Here is a 24,116-nt window from a genome sequence, read left to right as displayed (position 1 = left end):
AGAATTCCCTTGCCTTTGGCTGCGTGTGAGTAAAGCGATGAGCTCGGTGTTATTTGGATATACTATATTAATCGGCGTATAACACGCACCTTCATTTTAAGAGGGAAGTTTCAGGAAAAAAACTAACATTTTAAATAAAGAATTGTAAAACAAAATAAGTATCAGTGCCCATCTGCAGCCTCACAAGTGCCCATCTGCAGACCCACTATTGCCATGAATGTAGCACCCCCATTACCATGAATGCAGCACCCCCATTGCCAGGAATGCAGCACCCCCATTGCCAGGAATGCTGCACCCACCATTGCCGGGAATGCAGCACCCACAATTGCCTGCAATGCAGTACCCACCATTGCCAGGAATGCAGCACCCACCATTGCTGGAAATACAGCACCCACCATTGCCGGGAATGCAGCACCCACCATTGCCGGGAAAGCAGCACCCACCATTGACGGGAACGCAGCACCCACCATTGGCGGGAACACAGCACCCACCATTGCCATCAGTGTCGCCTGATTAATGCCCATCCATCTGCAGCCTTGGAGGGGGCAGGACGAGGGCCAAAAGATTACATACAGGAGAAACTCCTGTTTACACAGCAGTTGCTTTAATACAAGTCCCGCCTCTTTTGATGGACAGAACAGTCGTCCAATGGCAGCGCAGGAGATAGGACTTCCTATTACAGTGCCCGTCTGTAAACAAGAAATAACTCCTGTATGTACAGCACTCGTCCCGTCCCTGGCCCCTCCAAAGCAGCCAGCATACAGTGCTGGGAGATCATTGGGGGCCACAAAATATATATATATGTCCAAATAGCCAGGTGGGCCGCTCAAAACCGGGAAACGCGATTGGCCCGCGTGCCGGACTTTTGACATGCCTGGCTTACACCCTTAAGGTAGGTGGCCTTTGACTGGGAGTGTACACGTGTGACCTAAAAATTACATTATGTCATACATTTTGAAAATGTGTGACTGTCACTGAGAATGTAAACCAACTCTGTGTATGAGAGACCCCCCAAACCTGAAGTCCCCTGAGCCTCCCAAGTTCTAAATCTGGCCCTCCCACTGAGGAAGCCTAATGCCGCGTACACACGGTCGTTTTCTGCGATGTAAAAAAACGACGTTTTTAAAAACGTCAATTTAATTGACCGTGTGTGGGAGAAAACGACGTTTTATGTCTTCTGAAAAACGACCAAAAAAAATTGAAGCATGCTTCAATTTTATGTGTCGTTTTTCAAAACGTCGTTTTTGACTTCACAGAAATTGACCGTGTGTAGCAAAAAACGACGTTTCAAACGACGTTTTTACACCCGCGCATGCCCAGAAGCTAGTTATGAAGCGAGCTTCAATGGAAAAACGTGGTGAATGTAACCTCGCTTTGCAAGAGCACTGTGAAAAAACGATGGTGTGTAGGCAACATCGTTTTTGAAAATTGAAGTTTCAAAAACGTCGTTTTTTACTTCACAGAAAACGTCGTTTTTTTACATCGCAGAAAACGACCGTGTGTACGCGGCATAACACTATGACGGACCAGTAGAAATATGTGGAAAGAGGGGAGTAGGAAGGTACTTTGTCCATCAGGGATCCAACCAGAAACTGGCAGTATACCTGTTATTTGGACAAGATGCTTATCTTCTCATCAAGGTATTTTCTGGTGCCACACATGAAGTTCAGTAAAAGTTCAGCATCAAAAAGAGAAATGCCTGTTGTGTTTGAATTTGATCCAGAGGCACCTACCTGAACAGGTGAGAGGTGAAGTGAGGGTGGTCAGGGGAATGAAAGAGGATCAGTTGTCTGCATCAGATTGCTGCCATGAATGGCATTATGGCTGCAGTGGGAGAGAGATAGGATAGCGTCACTCTAACCTCTGGTATATAATAATTTATATTATAAATTAGGGCTTCATCATTTTTTACAGTATACTATACAGTAAAACCTTGGTTTGAGAATAACTTGGTTTATGAGCGTTTTGCAAGACAAGCTAAATGTTTTAATACATTTTGACTTGATATACAAGCAATGTCTTGATATACAAGTAGCATCATGTCACAACAACTGAGTATAATGCCCCTTTCACACTACTGTGACTTCAAAGTTGCGCGATTTTGCCACGATTCGCGGACGCGATTTCAGGGAATGCCTGTGTAAGTGGCTTCAAAATCGGACTGCAGTAGTGCAGACGACTACTTTGAGGTCGGAACGACTTGAAATCGTACTAATATGAATGGTTGTCATTGAAAACCATGGGAAACGACTTGTCATGCTACTTTGCCATCACAAATCGTGGGACAAGTCGTATAAGTGTGAAAGGGGCCTTCAAGAGAAGAGAGGCACCTCTAAGTATAGCAATATGGTTACATTTAATGAAGGTACAACATTTAGCAACATATTGCTACACTTCTCTTTTATACTCTGTAGCTCCTGCTACAGAGTATTTTTACTTCTAATCCCCTTCTGGAGGCTTCCATTTGTGGATGGACATTTTATGGTTACACAAATTATCACATTGCTATCATCTTTTTATATGGATGATAAACTGAAGGACCTATGAATAAATGGTTGTGGAACGAATCATTTGAGTTTCCATTATTTCCATTATTTCTTATGGGGAAATTTGCTTTGGTATACAAGTTCTTTGGATTACAAGCATGTTTCTGGAGCGAATTATGCTCGCAATCCAAAGGTTTTACTGTATAGCCTAAAGTTTGTAGACTCCTGGCCATCATCTCTACAAATAGGCCAAAAGTATGCAGATACCCCTCCAAATAATTGAGTTTAGGTGTTTCCATTGAAGATATTTGAAGATATTTGTTAATGCTCCAGTATATTAAGACCTATTAGACAATTGTGCACTTAATCGCGGAGTAATTTGAGTGGCCAGCACAGAGCCCTGACCTCAACCATACTATGAATTGGAATGCCAATATAGAGCCAGGTCTTCTTCTCCAGCATCAGGACCTGACCTCGCAAAGCCTTCCCAGAAGAGTGGAAAATGTTGAAACTACAAAGTGAATGTGTGAGAAGAAAGCTCAATATTAATGGCCATGGAATAGAATCTCCAAAAAGCTCATATTGGTATGATGGTCAGTTGTCCACAAACCTTTGACTATATACTTTGGGCCAGATTCACAGAATAGATACGACGGCTTATCTCCTGATACACCGTCGTATCTCTTGTCCTATCTATGCGGCTGATTCATAGAATCACTTCTGCATAGATAGCCCTAAGATCCGACAGGTGTAATTGACTTACACCGTCGGATCTTAGGATGCAATACTTCGGCCGCCGCTGGGTGGAGTTTGCGTCGTTTTCCTGCGTCGGGTATGCTAATGAGCATTTACGGCGATCCACGACGGTTTTCGCGTTCGTTACGTCGTCGCTAGTAATTTTTTTTCCCGTCGCAAAGTTAGTCATGATTTTACATGCCCTAACTTTACACGAGCCATGTTAAAGTATGGCCGTCGTTCCCGCTTTGAATTTCAATTTTTTTTTATTTTTGCGTAAGACGTCCGGGAATACGAAACGCCGTAACTCACGTCGCCGTTCAAAAAAATGACGTCACATCGCTCAAAGCACGGCGGAAATTTCAAAACTGAGCATGCGCAGTACGTCCGGCGCGGGGGCGCGCCTAGTTTAAATGGTACATGCCCCATTTGAATTGGGCGGGCTTGCGCCGGACGTGTTTACGATACACCGCCGCAAGTTTACAGGTAAGTGCTTTGTGGATCAGGCACTTACACTGAAAACTTGCGGCGGTGTAACGTAAACGGGTTACGTTGCGCCGCCGCAATTGTACCTGAATCTGGCCCTTTATGTATATTTTTTATGCTCCCTAGATTTGGATCTACTGTATATACTTGTCTCAGGCAGCTTTGCATGATGGTCTAAGCTAGACTAATATCAGTGTCCTCCATTTCACTAAAGCAGATAATATATCTATAAAGCTGCTATATCAAATTTCACGAGACTGTGCCAATGTATCGCATTGTATTTAGTGAACTCTATCAGCAAAACCAAATTTTTAAACTCTTGTCAAAAGCCACTTTATCATCATTATCCAGCCTGTTAAAAAATGTCTCATAACGTCAGGACAGCCAAGCTTTACCAAGCTGCAAATGTGAGTGGAAAGTGGAAGAAAAAATCATAAAACGATAAGAAAAGAGTCTGAATGGATGTCATTATTCACACTCAGGTGGAACTGTTTTTTTCTGAAGCGATTATGACACATTACATTATAATGCAGGGTGATCACTTATCCGCAGACTTACCGGTAATAAGAAACAAGCTGACAGCTCCCTCTTACAATACATACATTAAAATGTATAGGAATGCACAGCACAATGCCAAAGACTTGCCGCTGTAACAATGTTAAAAATAGGCATTGAAAGCTGCATAAATAGACAGTGGAATTGTAGCAGAACGCAGTGTGAATTTGCTGCGATCAAGGAAAACGGTGATAATAAAAATATAATGAGGCTTTGTCGTTTAACAAATTAGAAAAAAAAATATCTCTGTGACACATTTATGTAACTGTCAGCGAGCGCAGAGGTAATTCCGCTTGTAAAACAATCAGCGGGAATGGTTACTTTTCTTTAAATACATCATACTGATGAAGGTTTTAAGCCTAACGTTTTTTTTGCTGCAATAGCTAGGCCAAGCTGACTCGAGATTTTGTTCAATTGTGATGGGAAAAGGGGTGCAAAAGTTTACAGTGTAAGGAAGTGGTACCGGGTCTTCAAGAGACTTGACCTTACTTTCCCACTTGTGAGGTTCTCTACTATGGTGGAACATTTTCCTGAGTCTGGGAAAAAAAGCTTCTAAGGTGTGGAGTTCATTCAGTGGAAGCAACTAAGGAGGAGGCTTCTGGTTTGAGTAGAAAGAGAGCGCAAACAAGGGCAACCATATGTGTTTGGGGTGACTTCTCTGGGAAAAAATGGTCATGCAAATAAAAAGGCGGGCATTGACCATTGATGAGTACCTATATTGTTGCTAAAATTGTGTACCTGATCTGCTGATCAAAAAGTGTTTGTGACCTGATTATGATAAATATTCAATCAGAACTAAATTCTTCTTTCGTTTTCAGCCAAGGAAACTGCCATCTTGGCCTCTGTTAGTTCTTCAACTGCCATGATACTTCACATGTGATCAGTTATGACACCAGCCATTTGATGGCTTGACAATTTGATTGAGACCATGGGCAATGTGACAGTTACATTCCCGGTAGAGTAAATCGATGGGTTTAGTTCAGCTTACAGTAAAGTTGCCCAAGAGACACAACCACTTTGCACATTCAAGATATACTCACCCATCTCGTCATCTTTCTTCCTCACTCCAGTGCTGTGATGGAGCAAAGCTTTCAGGTATTGGGAAACAGTTTTTTTGTTTTTCATTTTGTTTATTTTGTTTTTGGTGTTCTATGATTGGCAGTTGTCATTTTATGCGCCCATCATTAGTGCGTAGATGTCCACTTTGGCCCTTGGTGTGTGGGCATTCGAGTCACCCTTTTGTGCCTGATCTCTCGTATTTTGGGGACCCGGTACCGGCCAACCGTAGGTCCCCTGGACCCCAAACTTAGCACACATGTAGCTCCACTCACTCTTCCTCTACAAGTGTGCAAAAGTTTGTTTTCCGGGGGACCTACGGCGGGGGAGCACCGATTTTTTTAAAGCCCGGCACCCCTTCCATAGACTCCTATGTTAAACAGTAATTTCTCTGGTGAATTTGGGGACCTGGTCGGTCGTAGGTCCCCTGGACCCGGAACTTGACACACATGTAGCTCCACGTCTCCTCTACAAGTGTGCAAAGTTTTCTGTCTAGAGGACCTATGGCTGGGAGCACTGATTTTTCAAACCCGGGCACCCCTTCCATAGACTCCTATGTTAAATGTCAGTCTAGTCATGGGCACAGTGAGGCCTGGGCACAGTGAGGCCTGGGCACAGTGAGGCATGGACACAGTGAGGCCTGGGCACAGTGAGGCATGGACACAGTGAGGCATGGACACAGTGAGGCATGGGCACAGTGAGACATGGGCACAGTGAGACATGGGCACAGTGAGACATGGGCACAGTGAGGCATGGACACAGTGAGGCATTGACACATTGAGGCATGGACACAGTGAGGCATGGACACATTGAGGCAAAGTGAGGCACAGTGAGGCATGCAGATGGACACCCTAGGCTTATACTCGAGTCAATACGTTTTCCCAGTGTTTTGTGGTAAAATTAGGTGCCTCTGCTTATATTAGGGTTGGCTTATACTCGAGTATATACGGTAATTGTTATTTGTTACTTCAAATGCTATCACTATGATCTTGAAAATCATTTAATTGTGGCTTGTGTAGTACTAAAAGAAAGTGGTGGGAGAACATCAAGTTACCTTCTGTCCCGATATCTTAATATTCACCAGACTGGCAGCCATTGGAAATAAGCAAAACATTAGCATTGCTACTGACACACAGCTTCAGTGGAATCCATTATACCAGCTCATGTCATAATTAAAAAGTTGCTGATCTTCCTCGGTAAGACACTGCCGCATTCGTAAAGTCATTGCTTCACAAACCAACTTATGAAAAAGTAATAAAATATTTTAGAGAATTTTGCTTTGTGTAAAGAAGATTAATTTGGCTGCTCCATACAAAATGCTTTGATGTGAAGGAAATCAATTTTAGACGCCGCAACCACAAAGCTTTGAAAGAACGTTAAATGAAAACTTTGATGATTATACAACGGATACTATCGTCAGCTGGGGCTGACACCTACCATGCCAATCTGGGGCAACTGTCTCGCTACTTTCAGTTTTTCAGTTCGATTTTGAAATATATATATATTTTTTGCCTTCTTCGTTTTTTTAAACCTGCGAGCTATGTGAGGATTGGCATCACAGCTGTGAGGAGAGGTGGAAATACATTTCATCACCTGCATGAGGTGAAAGCATAGGTGATAGAATCCGCTGCTGAATTTTTCAGTAGAAGGTTGAAATCCAGACAATATTTTTTACCTTTGGGGAAATTTTCTAATCTCTTCCTGCCATGGGAACAGCAAAGTAACAGCAAAACTTCACAAGTATGAAAGTATGTGAAGTTACAGAGATACAATGGGTATGTGATGTTCATTTGGATACAGACATGCATATTGTAGTTTTCCAGAGCCTTGCTTCCGTAAAGACATCAGATTATTGGTTGAATAATCGTCCATTTTTTGTTGCATGCTAGTCTCATATCGAATGAGAAGAGGTAACAACTTCCAAAAATTCAAAAAATTAAAAATTTTACAGAATACAACTAATGCCGATCGAAAATTCGGACAACAAATGTTCGATGGGAGCTTTTTGTCAGAAATTCCGACCGTGTGTAGGCTCCATCGGACATTTGCTGTCGAAATTTCTGTCCAAAAAAAATTACGGGCAGGTTCTCAAATTTTCCGACAACAACAGTTCTTGTCGGAAAATCCAATTGTCTGTATGCAATTCCGACTCACAAAAATCCTACGCATGCTCGGAATCATTTAACTTAATTTTTCTCGGTTCGTTGTAGTGTTGTATGTCACCGCGTTCTTGACGTTCAGATTTTTAGACAACATTTGTGTGACCGTGTATGCAACACAAGTTTGAGCCAACATTCCGTCGGAAAAAAATCCACGGTTTTGTTGTTGGAATTTCCGATCGTGTGTACGGAAGTGATGTAATGTGTTGAATTTTTTTGTAATATATTCTTTCTTTTCCAAGCACCTCCTTTGCATTCTAAACCCCTTAAAGGGCTGGCAGGTATCAGCTCCAAGGGTTAATTGGATAGAGTGGGGAATGGTTAGAATGTTTGCTGTCTGTCTCCTGAAAAGGATTAAACTCCTGACTCAACTTCAGGGCAAAAACCCATTCTGCCTCTGACCCAAATCATGAAAGCATGCAGAGAGCTGAGGAACACACTGCTCGCTTCCTTCTGTGTCCAGCTTTCAAGAAAAAAGGCCGAACTCATTTATTGGCTTTTTAAAGACAACATGACATCATACACCTGAGCACAATTGATTGGTTCAGTCTATACATGGTGGTTTCTTTTTACACTCCCCTGTGATGTCTGTTCTTGGCATACTACACATGTTTCAAAAGTCTTTAATTAGCACAAATGTCCTCGTGTCATACAGGGATTCCCATTGAAGCTCACAGGGGCTTCATTCTTCAGTGGATGGGGTGGGCCGGAAGGAGGGAGTTTAGGAGTGCAGTAGAAGGGGCCAGCTGTCTTCACTTAAAGCGGGGGTTCACCCTATCGACGGGAAAAAAAAAAAAAATGTATTTTACCTTAAAATCAGGCATTGTAGCGCGAGCTACAGTATGCCTGTCCCGAATTTTTTACCCCCGTACTCACCTTGTAGTCGTCCATCGAAGATACCGGGGAATGGGCGTGCCTCTGGAGACGGAGGATGATTGACGGCCGGCTCTGGCGCGTCACGCTTCTCCGGAAATAGCCGAAATAGGCTTGGTCTTCACGACGCGTGCGCATAGCCTGTGCGCAGGCGCCGTGAAGAGCCGAGACCTACTCCGGCTGTCTTCGGGGAGAGTGACGTGCCAGGGCCGGCCGTCAATCATCCTCCCTCTCCATAGGCACGCCCATTCCCCGCGGGAGCCGGAATCTACGATGGACGACTACAAGGTGAGTACGGGGTTAAAAAAATCGGGACAGGCATACTGTAGCTCGCGCTACAATGCCTGTCTCGATGGTAAAATCATGGGATTGTGGGTGAACTACCGCTTTAATCATTTCCTGAGCCGAGATTTTAACCCTATAATGTCTTTTAAGGAAAGTAACAGCACTGTAGTATATTTTCACACATACATATATATATATATATATATATATATATATATATATATATATATATATACATCTTATATAGATCAAGAAATAAAAGGAAATAAAACAAGAAAGGCAACATTTGAGTTGCTCAGGAGGAAAGTAATCATAACACAAAAATATTGATTTGAGTAACTTCCATCACACTCCCAGTTGGGGACATAGGGCCAGATTCACGTAGAAGTGCGGCGGCGTACACCGCCGCAAGTTTTCATCGCAAGTGCCTGATTCACAAAGCATTTGCAATGAAAACCTACGCTGGCGGCCTCCGGCGTAAGCCCACGTAATTTAATGGGGCGTGTGCCATTTAAATTCGGCGCGCTCCTGCGCCGGACCTACTGCGCATGCTCCGTTTCGAAATTCCCGTCGTGCTTTGCGCGAAGTGATGTCATTTTTTCGAACGGCGACGTGCGTAGTGTACTTTCGTATTCCTGGACGTCTTACGCAAACGACGTGAATTTTTAAATTTTGACGCGGGAACGACGGCCATACTTTATACAGCACATGTGCTGTGTAAAGTTAGGGCACCCAAAACGGATCTTAGGGCTATCTATGCGTAACTGATTCTATGGATCAGTCGCATAGATACTCTGAGAGATACGACGGAGTATCTGAGATACTCCGTCGTATCTCCTTTGTGAATCTGGCCCCAAATCCCTTACTTATTGATATGGTGAGAAATAATCACGGGAACAGGAACTCTGGGGGAATCTTAGTAGATGTGAAAATTTTTACTGTGATCTCTGTCTCCTTTGGAATCATTTCACTTACTTCCTGTGCTGGTAATAATTGTTACCAGGGCAGGAAGTGAGTGTAAATCTTCCTAAAGGGGACACAGAGAGTAATAAAAGCTGACAGTTTTTTTATCTCTTCCTTTTTCTACCAAAATGAAAGAACCAAAAAGGTTTTGGTCTGTAAGCACTAAGTGTAGCCTATTAAACTTTAGCTTTACCAGCTTAAAAAAAAAAAGAAAAAAGTAAGAAAATTGTTTCCTTTCAAGGAAGAGGACGCTTTACTGCTGAGAGATAAATGGGACTTTAACTAGTCAGAAGTTATGTTTGAAAATGATGAGCTGTAAATCTATGATGGCTTTACTTACAGCGTAATTGCTTTCTCTCTCCTTTTCAGATGTACAGAATTGCACTACTCATCGGATCTTCCACCCACAAGCGTCATTATTACTTTTCACAACGAGGCGAGATCGACGCTTCTGAGAACCATCAGGAGGTAAGCTCTATGCTGCAACAAGAGGGTGCCCCGCTCTTCCAAATAGCGAGGCACATGTGAATTTTTTTTTATCGAAGTTAACTTTCTTAGAGGTGACACTGCAGGCTATCCCTGGAAAGGCTGCGAATTAACACACAACATGAAAAAAAAAAAAGATAGAAAATGCAACGTGATGACAGTTAGGTTGAGGGTGGTGGGGAATGTGACAGTTTGTGAAAAGGATCAGGCGACATTTTTCCTTGCACTGTCTCAGGCTGTGCGTAGGGAGAAAAACTGAGCAATTAGAAGAAGCAAGAAAAAAAGAATGGAAAGAGCAACACTGATAAAATACATCTCAGTGACAAATACCAACCTTGGATGGGATTTCATTTTTTATTTTGTTTATGGAGGAGTAACAAATTCTCAATTTTTTTATGTAAACATTAAGAATGCTGGAGCTTACATTATATGAACTGTATGCAAAGAAATGTATAGGCTGCCATTAGCAATCCCACTTTTGAGGAAATAACCCATAGTTGCCAAGTGTCACGAGTACTGCGGAGAGTGGCAGCGGGGTGCCAAGTGCTGGGATGTTCTGTGCTCCAACCCGGTATTTATGGCCGACTGTCTGGCAGAGTGATTCCCGGCCCGAATGTCAAATTATATCTACAGCTTCTAGCAAGGGGCAGCAGTGTGGGGGCATTGTAATAAGTAAGTATGAACACCAACAGAGTGAAGTATATTTGTCACTAAATCCAATGACAAGACCTATTTTATCCAACTGACACCAATGATAAGACTTTTTATATCTCACTGACAGCAACAATAAAACATATTTTATCCCACTGACACCAGCGATGAAGCTTTTTTTTTTATCCCACTGACACCAACAAAAAGTCTTATTTTATCCCACTGACACTTACAATGTGACCATTTTTATTCCTCTAACATCAACAATGGGACTTAATTTTTTCCACCTATACCAGCGATGAAACTATTTTAAACCATGGGCACCAATGCCAGGGCTTATTTTTCTCCCACTTTCTGTTCAGTGTATCCACAAGCCCTATTGTGTCTGTTTTCTTCTTATTTTGTCTTCTCAACCAGTTCTGTAATGGATAGTCAGTGGCATTAAGCTATACTTAAAGTGATTGTAAAGTCTTGTTTAAAAGAAAAAAAGAAGAATAAAAAACATGTTATACTTGCCTCCTCTGTGCAGTTGGTTTTGCACAGAGAAGCCCGGATCCTCCTCTTCTCTGGTCTCTCTTTGCTGCTCCTGGCCCCTCCCTCCTATTAAGTGCCCCCACAGCAAGCAGCTTTCTATGGGGGCACCTGAGCCCAAACTATGTGTATCCATTCAGACATGGCCTGGCCCCACCCCCTTTCTCCCCTGATTGCCTGACTGACTTTGATTGACAGCCATGTGAGCCAATGGCACCGCTGCTGTGTCTCAGCCAATCAGGAGGAGTGTCCCAGACGACTTAGACATTTGTGGACATCGCTGGAGAAAGAAGGGGCTCAGGTAAGTAATTAGGGGGTGTTGGGGAGCCTCATACACACAGAAGTTTTTTTTTCTCTTAATGCATAGACTGCATTAAGATAAAAAACCTTCTGCTTTTACAACCCCTTTAAGCTATGCTCTGTCTGTTCAGCTGGTCCCTCGCTGAAGCCTTCACATTCAGTTCCAGACCAGCAGTAAAGTATTGGACATGAAGAAATTAATGGCATTGCTTACAGTGGTCCTAAAGCCTACATTTTATTTACCTTAAGGCATTCCTTGCATTAAGGTAAAAAATGTTTAGGCATCAGCATCCCCTCCCTTTTACTTACCTGAGCCCTCATTTAGTGTAGCGCTGTGCATGTCTGCAACTGTTCTCTCCCCCTCACTTCTTGGTCTTGCTGGCTTTGCTGGGGCACTGGGAGCCACCGGCTTCCAGTGCCCCAGCAAAGCCAGTAATGAGGGAGTGGGGCGAGGCTGAGTCCCACTGTCTGTATCAATGGATGCAGCAGGAGGGCCCAGGAGCGAGCATGCACAAGTGCCCCCATGGGAAGCACTGGACAGAGAGGAGGGGCCAGGAGCGACAGCGGACCCCCGAGAAGAGGAGGTTCACGGCCACTCTGTGCAATTTCATTGCACCAAGCAAGTAAGTATAGAGATGTTTCTTTTTTTGACCTTCATCCTTGGCCCTTGGCCATTGTCCCCAGGACAAAAGGCAGTGGGATGATCCTAAATTTTACAGTTTTCACAAGAATAGAGGGAACATTTTCCAGTGGCAGCCCCTGTTCCAATGACAACTAAGAGGAGATTTCTACTCATGTTGGAGAGAAATTCTCTTACTTCCTGTTGTGTATCGTTTTTGCAAAAGTGAAAAGATTTCTTTCAAACTGCCTGTCCCTATGGAAACTACAGTAGGTGCAAGGCAGAAAGAGGGAGAGGTGAAAGGAGTCACTCCTCTGAATCGTTTTGCTGTGCATTGTTAGCTTAAAGCTCTACGCGGCGGGCGCAGGCGCCGTATAGCGCTGACTCGCAGCTCGGCTATTTACGGAAAACTGGTGACATGCCTTGTGCGACATGAGAACTTTTTCACAACACGTCAATCATCTAACCCAGCGATAGGAACGCTCAGTCCCGCGGGAATCAGAACCCTGTAAATGTCGTTAGTATGCTGGATGTAATGTTAGAATTTTTTTTTTTAGGGTGAACCCCCGCTTTAAATAAAAAAGTAGACAATATCTCCACCTAGTGGCAGCATATAACAATATATGTAGCACTACCCCCCACAGGAGCTACTGGTTTATGTTTGGGTGGCACGTTACCTCTATTCTCGCTGTCCAGGGTGAAAGGAGAGTCCAAAGAATTTCAGTGTCCACACACAATGTACCTCTTTCTCGTTCGGTTTATTTTGGAGAACTTTAGTAGAAAAGAGGAGTAAGTGGTGGAAGGGTAGGTAGGTTCAGGTGCATAATCACAAAGTAAGGAAACACTCCTGTTTCCAGCAAACAGTTCTCGTCGCCACTCTAGCCAGAGTGGGTATTGCTCACCCGGATAGGTCCCTCTCACTGGCCTAGCAGCCGGGATGGCGCACGGAATAAAGTACAGTCTCTGCCACAGACCTTTCTTTCCCAGTGAGATGTTTTGATCCGGAATCCTCTGCCACAGGATTCAGCACCCGGATCTCTTTAGCTTTTCTCACTAGAACCTTTAGACCTGACAGGCGAAACTGTTAAGCCTCTCGGTGTATGGTGCATCCTTGGATGAAGTTTCCATGCCTTCTCCCAAGGTACCAGCGTCTTGCACAGTCCCTCCCAGTATAGGTCCTCCCCTGGTCTCCTTCATCCAGTGGCTTCCTCCTGCAGGACAGACAGCACAGGATCACCTCTGTGGTACGGATCCCAGACAGACAACTGGGCCCAACAAACGAAGCCGCAGCCCCGGGCCAACGTGGTCTCGGAGCTAGGATTCACAACGCGCACCCCTGGCCAGGCGGGCCACGAGGCGCGGACGGACGGACCCCGCACCAATGGCGTCTGTCCCTTAAATACCCCTCCCCAGCATTCACAGTGGGGTAAGCACTCCCACTAGTTCGTTGCTGAGGGAGACACTCAATATGCCTTGACCTGACTGCTGCCACCCTTGGCCTGGGGTGGTAATAACCACTAGTGTTGCTCACGAATATTCGCATTGCGAATATTCGACTCGAATATAGCATATTCGAGAAATCGCGCTATATTTCGAAATTCGCGGTGAATATTCGCAATTCCGAATATTCGATTTTTTACAATTTTTTTTTTGAACCAGATCACATCCTAGATATCTCCATCGACGTCTAAAAGCATTGCTGGTATCATTAGAGACCCTGGGCCGAGTAGCTGAAGCGTTCATTGAATTTTCCAGAAAGATCGCAATGCGATTATTCGGCAAACGCAATATCGCGCGATTACTTTCCTCGCCCCGATCTTCCGCATCAGAGCGATTTTTACAGTTTCATTTTTAAAACAGATCACATCCTAGTGATCTCCATAGACGTCTAAAAGCATTGCTGGTATGATTAGAGCCATTGGGCCGAGTAGCTGAAGCGATCATTTTATATTGCCGAATATTCGCAATGCGAATATTCGGCAATAGGAATATTGCGCGATTATTTGCTCCGCCCTTTTGCATCAGAGCCAATCAGAGTTCTCCTTCCACACTCGTCAGAGGTTAGCAACCAATAGGAACCTGCCTGCATGGACATTATATAAGCTCACTCCCAGCACCATTTCATTGCAGATTCAGAAGCTGGCTATAGAGTGTGGAGGCTGTTTCTGTGTTCCTGGTTTCCTGTGTCTTTGTTTCTGATTGATTTAGATCATCACCAGCATTGCTATTTAGTGATTCCAGTGGATCTTTTCCAGTATATCAACTGCTTTTTTCAAAGCAATAGACCCAAGAGCTTTTTTCAAAGCTACGTTTTGTGCTGTTTTGTGCTGTTTTTTTCATTTGTGTTACTGTTTGATCCTGCAATCCTCGCTGTTCAGTGATATTTGCTAGAGATTTCAGAACACATTTTGCTGAGCTTTCTAAAAGAGCTTTTCTAAAAGCTAAGTTTTGTTCATCTTGTGTTACTGTTAGATCTTGCAGGTTCGCTGTTCAGTGATATTTGCTAGGCATTCTCAGTTCACATTTTGTTTAGTTTTTCCTAAAGAGCTTTTATAAAAGCTAAGTTTTGTGTTCAGTTTAGTTAAATTTTGTGTAGTAAGTGTACACACTGTTAGTGTACATTTATTTCATCTAGCTTAGCTTAGTGTGTGTTTAGTGTCTGTGTTTTGTGTTTAAAAAAAAAAAAAAAAAAAAGTTAGTGTTTGTTTAGTGCTTTTTTTTTTCTTTAATTTTGTAGTCCTTGTCTGGTGTACTACTTTTCTTATAGTTTAGTAGCTGTCTGTGTACGTCTTTGTCTGCGTGCCTGTCTTGTAAAAAATACACAAAAACACATTTTGTTCACATTTCCCCCCCCCAATAAAGTTTACCCCCCCCACACACATATCAGCAATAATGAGCGGCATCCGTGGCCGTGGCAGCAGGGGTAGGGGAGTTACTCCCAGTGCTGGATCGCTGCCAGCACGGGGTACCTCTCGTGCCCCTACTAGTGGTAGAGGATCGGGTGCAAGGGGAGTACGCCTGATCCGGGAGTTCTTCCCATCGGGCAGCCGCCCGATATTGCCATCTCAGGCTCAAGTAGTGGTGGACTACATGGGGCACAGCAGTGCCACTGAGTCGTCGGTCCCGACTCACAGTAGTACCACCATTACACCGGTGCCTGTACTACCCCCCCCAGCCCCCAAGAGTCCAGCATCTTACTGTTCGACAGCGACAGTGAGAGGGATCTCTTGGGGGAGGCCATGCATCAGGCAGACCTCCAGCTCTGTCCTGATGGTCAGGACCTTTTTGAAGGGATGGATGAGGAGGATGGGATACCTGCTGGCAGTATCCCAGAGACATCCCTTCAAACTGGTGCTGCTGTTTTGGTGCAGGAAACAGCAGCACCTAGTCAGACCCAGGCGTGGGTGAGGGGACAGCGGAGCCAGGCTAGAGGCTCCATGTCAGGTGGTTCCCTCAGACCAACACATTTCAGCCCTTGGTCTGACATCTCTGGGGGCGAAGAGGGTGACCCATCATGGTTGCCATCTGACGCGTCGGCTCACTACGTCAGTGACGACGGGGAAGGTAGGCACCCTGGTGAAACGGTGCGCCAGGTCACCACCAGGGAGACCATCGTCAGGGTCTCCACTGGTGATGGCAGCAGGAGGTGTCAGGAGGAGGAGCAGCAGCAGCAGCAGCAGCAGCAGGCAGCTCCACCTGTGCGCACTGAGTCCCAGCAGGTGCAAGTAAGCGTCACCCCATCTGACAGGAGGGCGGTGCTGAAGTCACCTGTCTGGAATTACTTTACCCTGGTGGCAGACAACCCTACCGTGGCCATCTGCCGGATTTGTAAAGTGAGGGTGAAGAGAGGGAAGTGTTTGGCTCGGGTGGGTACCACAGCCCTGAACCAGCACCTGAGGATAAACCACTGGGCGGTGTATGACGAGATGAAGCGTGGTGGTGGTAGCAGCGCCACCACCACAAGTGAGCAGGGTACAGCAGCCCCTGCCACATCTTCATCTCTTTCCAGCAGGTCATGCCCCCCCGCTCCCTCTAGTAGAGGTACTGGTACCGGCAGCCAGACCTCTACTTCCACAGCACCCTCCACGTCTGTGTCCCGCACTGCCGTCCGGCGCCAGGCGTCGATTTCAGACGCCTTTGACCGCACCACTCCCTTCCCCCCTGGAGACCGACGTGTGCGTTCCCTCAATGGGCTCCTGGCAAGGGTTATTGCCCAACATCTGCTGCCCTTCAACATAGTTGACAGCAACCCCTTCAGGCAGATGTTGGAGCAGGCCCAACCCCAATGGCGTGTCCCCAGCCGCCATTTCTTTGCCAGGACTGGTGTCCCTGCCCTACACCAGCACATTGTGCAGAATGTAACCCTGTCGCTGGATCACGCTGTCAGCGACAGGGTTCATCTGACAATGGATGGCTGGACCAGCAGGCATGGGCAGGGGCGCTACATCAGCTTCACGGCCCATTGGGTTTCCCTCCGAGGCGTCGGTGAGGGATCGGCGGCAACCGATCTTGTGGTGCCGCCCCGGGGTGTCCAGGGGAGAACTGCTGGTCTCCCTCAAGCCACTGTCTCCGCAGCTGCTGAGCCTCCCAGCAAGCGCCCCCGTAGCTACTCAAGTGTGGGGCACGTGCGCTGTCAGGCCGTGCTCCAGCTTGTTAGTTTAGGGGACCGGAGACACACTGGAGAAGAAGTGCTGAAAGCACTTCAGGCTCAGGTCCAGAAGTGGCTGACACCCCGAAGGCTCCAGGCAGGTATGGTTGTCTGCGATAACGGCAGCAACCTACTCGCCGCCCTTAGTGCTGGCAGTCTGACCCACGTGCCCTGTCTGGCACATGTCCTCAACCTGGTGGTGCAGAAGTTCCTGCGCACTTATCCAGGGTTGAGTGACATTGTGGCAAAGGCGCGTAGGATTGCCAGCCACTTCAGGCGCTCCCCAACTGCTACCGCGTCCCTGTCCAAGTTGCAGCGGAAGTACAATCTGCCCCTTCACAGGCTGATTGTGGACAGTGTGACGCGGTGGAACTCCACCCTCCACATGCTGAAGAGGTTGTGGGAGCAGCAAAGGGCGGTGAGGGAGTACCTGATGGAACTAGGCACTGAGAGGGCTTCACCACAACTCCCTTTCATCGCCTGTGCGCAGTGGGGGCAGATAAACCAGGTCTGCCAAGTGTTGTCCTCTTTCGAGCAGGCGACCAAGATGGTCAGCAGTGAGCAAATCGGCCTCAATAGCGTGCTGCCAATAGTGTTCATGCTGGAGAGGACACTAGATCGCCTGCTCGAGGCTGGGGAGAGTGCCTTGGTGGAGCAGGAGGAGTCAGCAATGCTCCACCGAGACCAGGGCCAGGACGAGGAGGAGGAGGAGGAGGATGATGATGAAGAGGAGGAGGAGGTGGTTGCTGGTGTCGTCCCGGAGTCAGGGCCTGGTCAGGAGGGAGAGCCGGTGTTGGGGGCACCGATAGTCCGGGGGTTGGGCATGTCTGAGTTTGACCAGCAGCGCCTCAGGGATGAAGAGTCGCACCTCATTCACCTGGCCAGCATTGAGGAGTCACAGCGGGCTGTGCTCTTCCCCATGGCTGCCCACATGCTGAGATGCCTCAGGAGGGACCCCCGGGTTAAGACCATCAAGACGAGGGATGATTTCTGGATGGCCACCCTTTTGGATCCCAGGTGCAAGGGGAAACTGGAGCAGTTCATCCCAGCCAGCCGGAGGCAGCACCGGATGGAGGAACTGCAGGCAGCCATTGTCAGACGGTTGGAGCAGGCAACTCCCCGGCCTCCAGTTGTCCCCCCTCATCTCACCCAGCAGGTGGCTGCACCCAGCTGCAGCCGAGCAGGGGACCTAATGGAAGAGATGAGGATGTTCTTCCAAACCGAGCGACCCAGTACCAGCACCAGCAGCAGCAGCAGTCACCACCAGCGGCTGGCCCACATGGTGGCAGACTACATGGCGTCCGTCGGTGCTTCTGACAGTATGAGCACCGACGACCCCATGGAGTACTGGGTTGCCAGATTGGACACCTGCCGCGAGCTCGCTCAGTATGCGCTGGAGTTATTGTCTTGCCCCCCCTCCAGCGTACTATCTGAGCGGACATTCAGCGCGGCAGGTGGGGTGGTCACGGACAAGAGGACCGGTCTGTCCACAGACTCCGTGGACAGACTCACATTCATAAAGATGAATGAGTCCTGGATCGGCGGTGACTTTCTGGCACCCGTCGTCGGTTCAGGGCGCTGAAGGGTCCCTTGTCATGCATTCCCTGATAAAGCCCCGGACCTGATGTATTTACAGTGCTGAATATAACTATTTTAACATCAGAGAAAATCAATGTTAATATTTGGTACAGTAGGCTTTCTTTGCAATTACAGCGGTCAAACCTTTCTTGTAGTTTTACACCAGCTTTGCACACACTGGAGGAGGGATTTTGGCCCACTCCTCCACACAGATCTTCTCTACATCAGTCATGTTTCTGGGCTCTCGCTGAGAAACACGGAGTTTGAGCTCCCTCCAAAGATTCTCTATTGGGTTTAGGTCTGGAGACTGGCTAGGCCACGCCAGAACCTTGATATGCTCCTTACAGAGCCAATCCTTGGTTATCCTGGCTGTGTGCTTTGGGTCATTGTCATGTTGGAAGACCCAGCCTCGACCCATCTTCAAAGCTCTAACTCAGGGAAGGAGGTTGTTGCCCAAAATCTCGCAATACATGGCCACGGTCATCCTCTCCTTAATACAGTGCAGTCACCCTGTCCCATGTGCAGAAAAACACCACCAAAGCATGATGCTACCACCCCCATGCTTCACATTAGGGATGGCGTTCTTGGCATGGTACTCATCATTATTCTTCCTCCGAACACGGTTAGTGAAATTATGATCAAAAAGTTATATTATAGTCTCATCTGACCACATGATTTTCTCCCATGACTCCTCTGGATCAGTCAAGACACCTATGTCAGCAGTTATTTCACACCCTATATACTCTTATTAATACTGCTGTTCATCATGGCACCTCCTGCCCATGTGATATGACTCTGTATCAACTACTACTGTTAATACTACTACTGCTGCTTCTGCTGCTGCTGCTGCTGACGCCCAGTCAATACACCTATGTCAGCAGTTGTTTCACACTCTATATACTCTTATTCCTACTGCTGTTCATCATGGCACCTCCTGCCCATGTGATATGACTCTGTATCAACTACTACTGTTAATACTACTACTGCTGCTTCTGCTGCTGCTGCTGCCGCCCAGTCAATACACCTATGTCAGCAGTTGTTTCACACTCTATATACTCTTATTCCTACTGCTGTTCATCATGGCACCTCCTGCCCATGTGATATGACTCTGTATCAACTACTACTGTTAATACTACTACTGCTGCTTCTGCTGCTGCTGCTGCTGACGCCCAGTCAATACACCTATGTCAGCAGTTGTTTCACACTCTATATACTCTTATTCCTACTGCTGTTCATCATGGCACCTCCTGCCCATGTGATATGACTCTGTATCAACTACTACTGTTAATACTACTACTGCTGCTGCTTCTGCTGCTGCTGCTGCCCAGTCAAGACACCTATGTCAGCAGTTATTTGACACTCTATATACTCCTATTCCTACTGCTGTTCATCATGGCACCTCCTGCCCATGTGATATGACTCTGTATCAACTACTACTGTTAATACTACTACTGCTGCTTCTGCTGCTGCTGCTGCCGCCCAGTCAATACACCTATGTCAGCAGTTGTTTCACACTCTATATACTCTTATTCCTACTGCTGTTCATCATGGCACCTCCTGCCCATGTGATATGACTCTGTATCAACTACTACTGTTAATACTACTGCTGCTTCTGCTGCTGCTGCCCAGTCAAGACACCTATGTCAGCAGTTATTTGACACTCTATATACTCCTATTCCTACTGCTGTTCATCATGGCACCTCCTGCCCATGTGATATGACTCTGTATCAACTACTACTGTTAATACTACTACTACTGCTGCTTCTGCTGCTGCTGCTGCTGACGCCCAGTCAATACACCTATGTCAGCAGTTGTTTCACACTCTATATACTCTTATTCCTACTGCTGTTCATCATGGCACCTCCTGCCCATGTGATATGACTCTGTATCAACTACTACTGTTAATACTACTACTGCTGCTTCTGCTGCTGCTGCTGCTGACGCCCAGTCAATACACCTATGTCAGCAGTTGTTTCACACTCTATATACTCTTATTCCTACTGCTGTTCATCATGGCACCTCCTGCCCATGTGATATGACTCTGTATCAACTACTACTGTTAATACTACTACTGCTGCTTCTGCTGCTGCTGCTGCTGACGCCCAGTCAATACACCTATGTCAGCAGTTGTTTCACACTCTATATACTCTTATTCCTACTGCTGTTCATCATGGCACCTCCTGCCCATGTGATATGACTCTGTATCAACTACTACTGTTAATACTACTACTGCTGCTTCTGCTGCTGCTGCTGCCCAGTCAAGACACCTATGTCAGCAGTTATTTGACACTCTATATACTCCTATTCCTACTGCTGTTCATCATGGCACCTCCTGCCCATGTGATATGACTCTGTATCAACTACTACTGTTAATACTACTGCTGCTTCTGCTGCTGCTGCCCAGTCAAGACACCTATGTCAGCAGTTATTTGACACTCTATATACTCCTATTCCTACTGCTGTTCATCATGGCACCTCCTGCCCATGTGATATGACTCTGTATCAACTACTACTGTTAATACTACTGCTGCTTCTGCTGCTGCTGCCCAGTCAAGACACCTATGTCAGCAGTTATGTGACACTCTATATACTCCTATTCCTACTGCTGTTCATCATGGCACCTCCTGCCCATGTGATATGACTCTGTATCAACTACTACTGTTAATACTACTACTGCTGCTTCTGCTGCCCAGTCAAGACACCTATGTCAGCAGTTATTTGACACTCTATATACTCCTATTCCTACTGCTGTTCATCATGGCACCTCCTGCCCATGTGATATGACTCTGTATCAACTACTACTGTTAATACTACTACTGCTGCTTCTGCTGCTGCTGCTGCCCAGTCAAGACACCTATGTCAGCAGTTATTTGACACTCTATATACTCCTATTCCTACTGCTGTTCATCATGGCACCTCCTGCCTATGTGATATGACTCTGTATCAACTACTACTGTTAATACTACTACTGCTGCTTCTGCTGCCCAGTCAAGACACCTATGTCAGCAGTTATTTCACACCCTATATACTCTTATTAAGACTGCTGTTCATCATGGCACCTCTTGCCCGAGTGATTTGACACTGTATTGTCAATGTCTACTACTACTATTACAGCTCAGTCAAGACACCTGTGTCCCAATTTTTTGGTACACTATTGACTACTATGACCACTACTGATGCTGTAAAGTATTCCCCAAGTGTTTTTATGCTATGTATTACTATTACCACTACTGCTTGTAAATCATGCCTGTGTGATACTTAGTGGGAATGCTTTAATAAGCATTCCTAGTATGGATACCCGTAAATGTATTAATCTTAATTAGTGTGAATGCTTTAATAAACATTTCCAGTATTGATATCCGTAAATTTAGTAATCTTATTATTCCTTACGTTTTTTGGTTCTGCGTAACTTCGGCATACTTTCAGCTATTGAGACCATTCAACTGTAAAAATGTTCGTCTCGTTCAGCTAATGATGGGACTTCTTCAAGTTTTTTTCTACTTTTTACACTTTTATAAATTTTAAGCTTTTAGACCCTTTTTTTTAACATTGAAGTCAATGAGAACATCCTTTTCCCCTTTGAATTTACATGCCCTGCCAAAAGTTTCAGCTACTTCATACTTTCACTTACAGACACTGAAAAAACTTTAAAGCGGTCACAAAATATTTAGCTATCCGGCTATGACTTTTCAGATCGTTATCGTTTACAATTTTTTGGTGAAAACGCAATTTACGTTTTGCGAATTTTTCACAAAAATGCAATAGGTTATAATGTAATCCTATGGAGGGGATTTAGAGTCTGTCATGTGACCTTAACATTGGAGATCTTTGTAATTAAAAATATCTTTACAAAAAGGGGAAACAAATTGGTCTCACGCCCACAAGATCTACTTTTCATACACAATTTTTATATCAAAACGTAGCTATGCTTGTCTGGTTTATGGCAATGTGACCAATTCTGCGATACGTATTTTAGTTTTAGTTATTGGAGCAACCGCCAGAAATTATGTCTCATAGACTCTCATGTGAAATTATCTAAAAAATGTTGCTGCAGAACTCACAAAGACGCTCTTTTCTAAATCGCAGACATGGCCACATTTTTAAGTTTATCTACATAAATTTCATATCGATGCGTTTACAAGGGCCGTGTATTTCAAACGGTGTAGTCGTTGTATCAATTGCATGTACGTTTGAGGATTTATTAAGCTTTGTTTGGAGGCTTAAATCATGTATTAGATCTGTGAATTAAAAGCGTTTGTAATGTTATTTCTTTCCATAAATAACTTTCCTGACCTCAGTGCAATATTCCTCCTCACTGACCTGGGGGGGAGGGGAAACCTATTGAGGGGGGAGGGGCGACCAGGAAGTCAGCATACTCTATACTTTGCAGATAGAGAAAGAAGCTGTGTGTCCTAAAGATAGTGTAGTGGTTATGGTGAATGTCTTTGGCAAGGGGCTCACCAATTAAGCTATTCAGCATTCCCACTCGCATTTTCCTCAGGAAATGCATTGTCTAGTTATATTATATTTTAATACTCCTGCTGCTGCCTCCATGCTGAGTAAAGCTTCATGACCTCTCTGGCACAGCGGATCCACCAACAGCCTCCGCTACAAGCTACCAGACCGGACTACCAGACCGGATCTAAACAGCAAGTGTAACTATAACAATGAACCTTATGTTAAACCCTGTTTTGCGGCATTTATACTGCAACCATTGGGCTGTCTGCAAGAGCTCATCTGCATTCTCTCTCTTTCTTGCTCTCCCTCTCTCTCTCTTTGTATATATATATATATTGTTGCTTTTGTTATGTTCATTTTTCAACAGTTTATTTTGTGTTCGTTGTGTCTGTGTCGTGTGCTTTAGTTTGTCCTAGGTTAATGTTAAATAAAATAATAGTATAAAATGTTTTTGCTTATTATGAAGTTAAATGTGTTGATGTTGATTTGTTTGATGTGAAGTTAGATGTGTTGAAAAACCTACAACTCTATCTCAAAAAGAAATGAAACATTTCCAAAAAATAAGTTTTTTTAATACAAAAATAAATTTAAATATAGCTCTCAATGCGTTTCTGAATGCGGTGCATTTCCGCAATCTGACCCGATAGCTGCTGCTCTAGCAGAGCATTTTGTTGGGTGAGGTAGCTCATCTTCCGCTGGTTTTGCAGGATCCTCTGGTGGGTCTTTTCGATGAGTCTGTTCTGCCTCCTCATATCTCTTGATGCTTTTAGGATATAATAAAAAAACATTTGGATTTCAAATAACGTTACCAAATAAATAAATATTTTTTTTTGCTTATTAATCAATCATTATCATGTGTATACACTTGTTATGTGTCTAACACATCCCGGGAGTGCAGAATTATTAGGCAAATGAGTATTTGGACCACATCATCCTCTTTATGCATGTTGTCTTACTCCAAGCTGTATAGGCTCGAAAGCCTACTACAGATTAGGCATATTAGGTAATGTACATCTCTGTAATGAGAAGGTGTGTGGTCTAATGACATCAACACTCTATATCAGGTGTGCATAATTATTAGTCAATTTCCTTTTCTTTGGCAAAATGGGCCAAAAGAAGGATTTGACAGACTCTGAAAAGTCCAAAATAGAGAGATATCTAGCAGAGGGATGCAGCACTCTTAAAGCTGCAAAGCTTCTGAAGCGTGATCATCAAACAAAAGAAGCGTGTGGAAAAACAAAGGTGCA

At 45.1% G+C, this 24,116-nt stretch overlaps 1 protein-coding gene across 1 annotated transcript in view; it reads left to right on the top strand.

Moving 5' to 3' along the window:
* The window catches only part of GALNT14 (polypeptide N-acetylgalactosaminyltransferase 14), a 657,875-nt gene that overhangs the window by 424,490 nt on the left and 209,269 nt on the right, over positions 1 to 24,116 (top strand). Inside the window, exon 3 of the mRNA XM_040351317.1 lies at positions 9,968 to 10,066. Within this exon, the coding sequence (XP_040207251.1) occupies positions 9,968 to 10,066 (99 nt within the window). The remainder of the gene's footprint in view (positions 1 to 9,967; positions 10,067 to 24,116) is intronic.

Source organism: Rana temporaria, chromosome 4 (assembly GCF_905171775.1).
Source record: "Rana temporaria chromosome 4, aRanTem1.1, whole genome shotgun sequence".
Classification (NCBI taxonomy): Eukaryota; Metazoa; Chordata; class Amphibia; order Anura; family Ranidae; genus Rana; species Rana temporaria.
The sequence above is the reverse complement of the archived record's forward strand: the minus strand, read 5'-3'. Positions and strand labels throughout refer to the sequence as shown.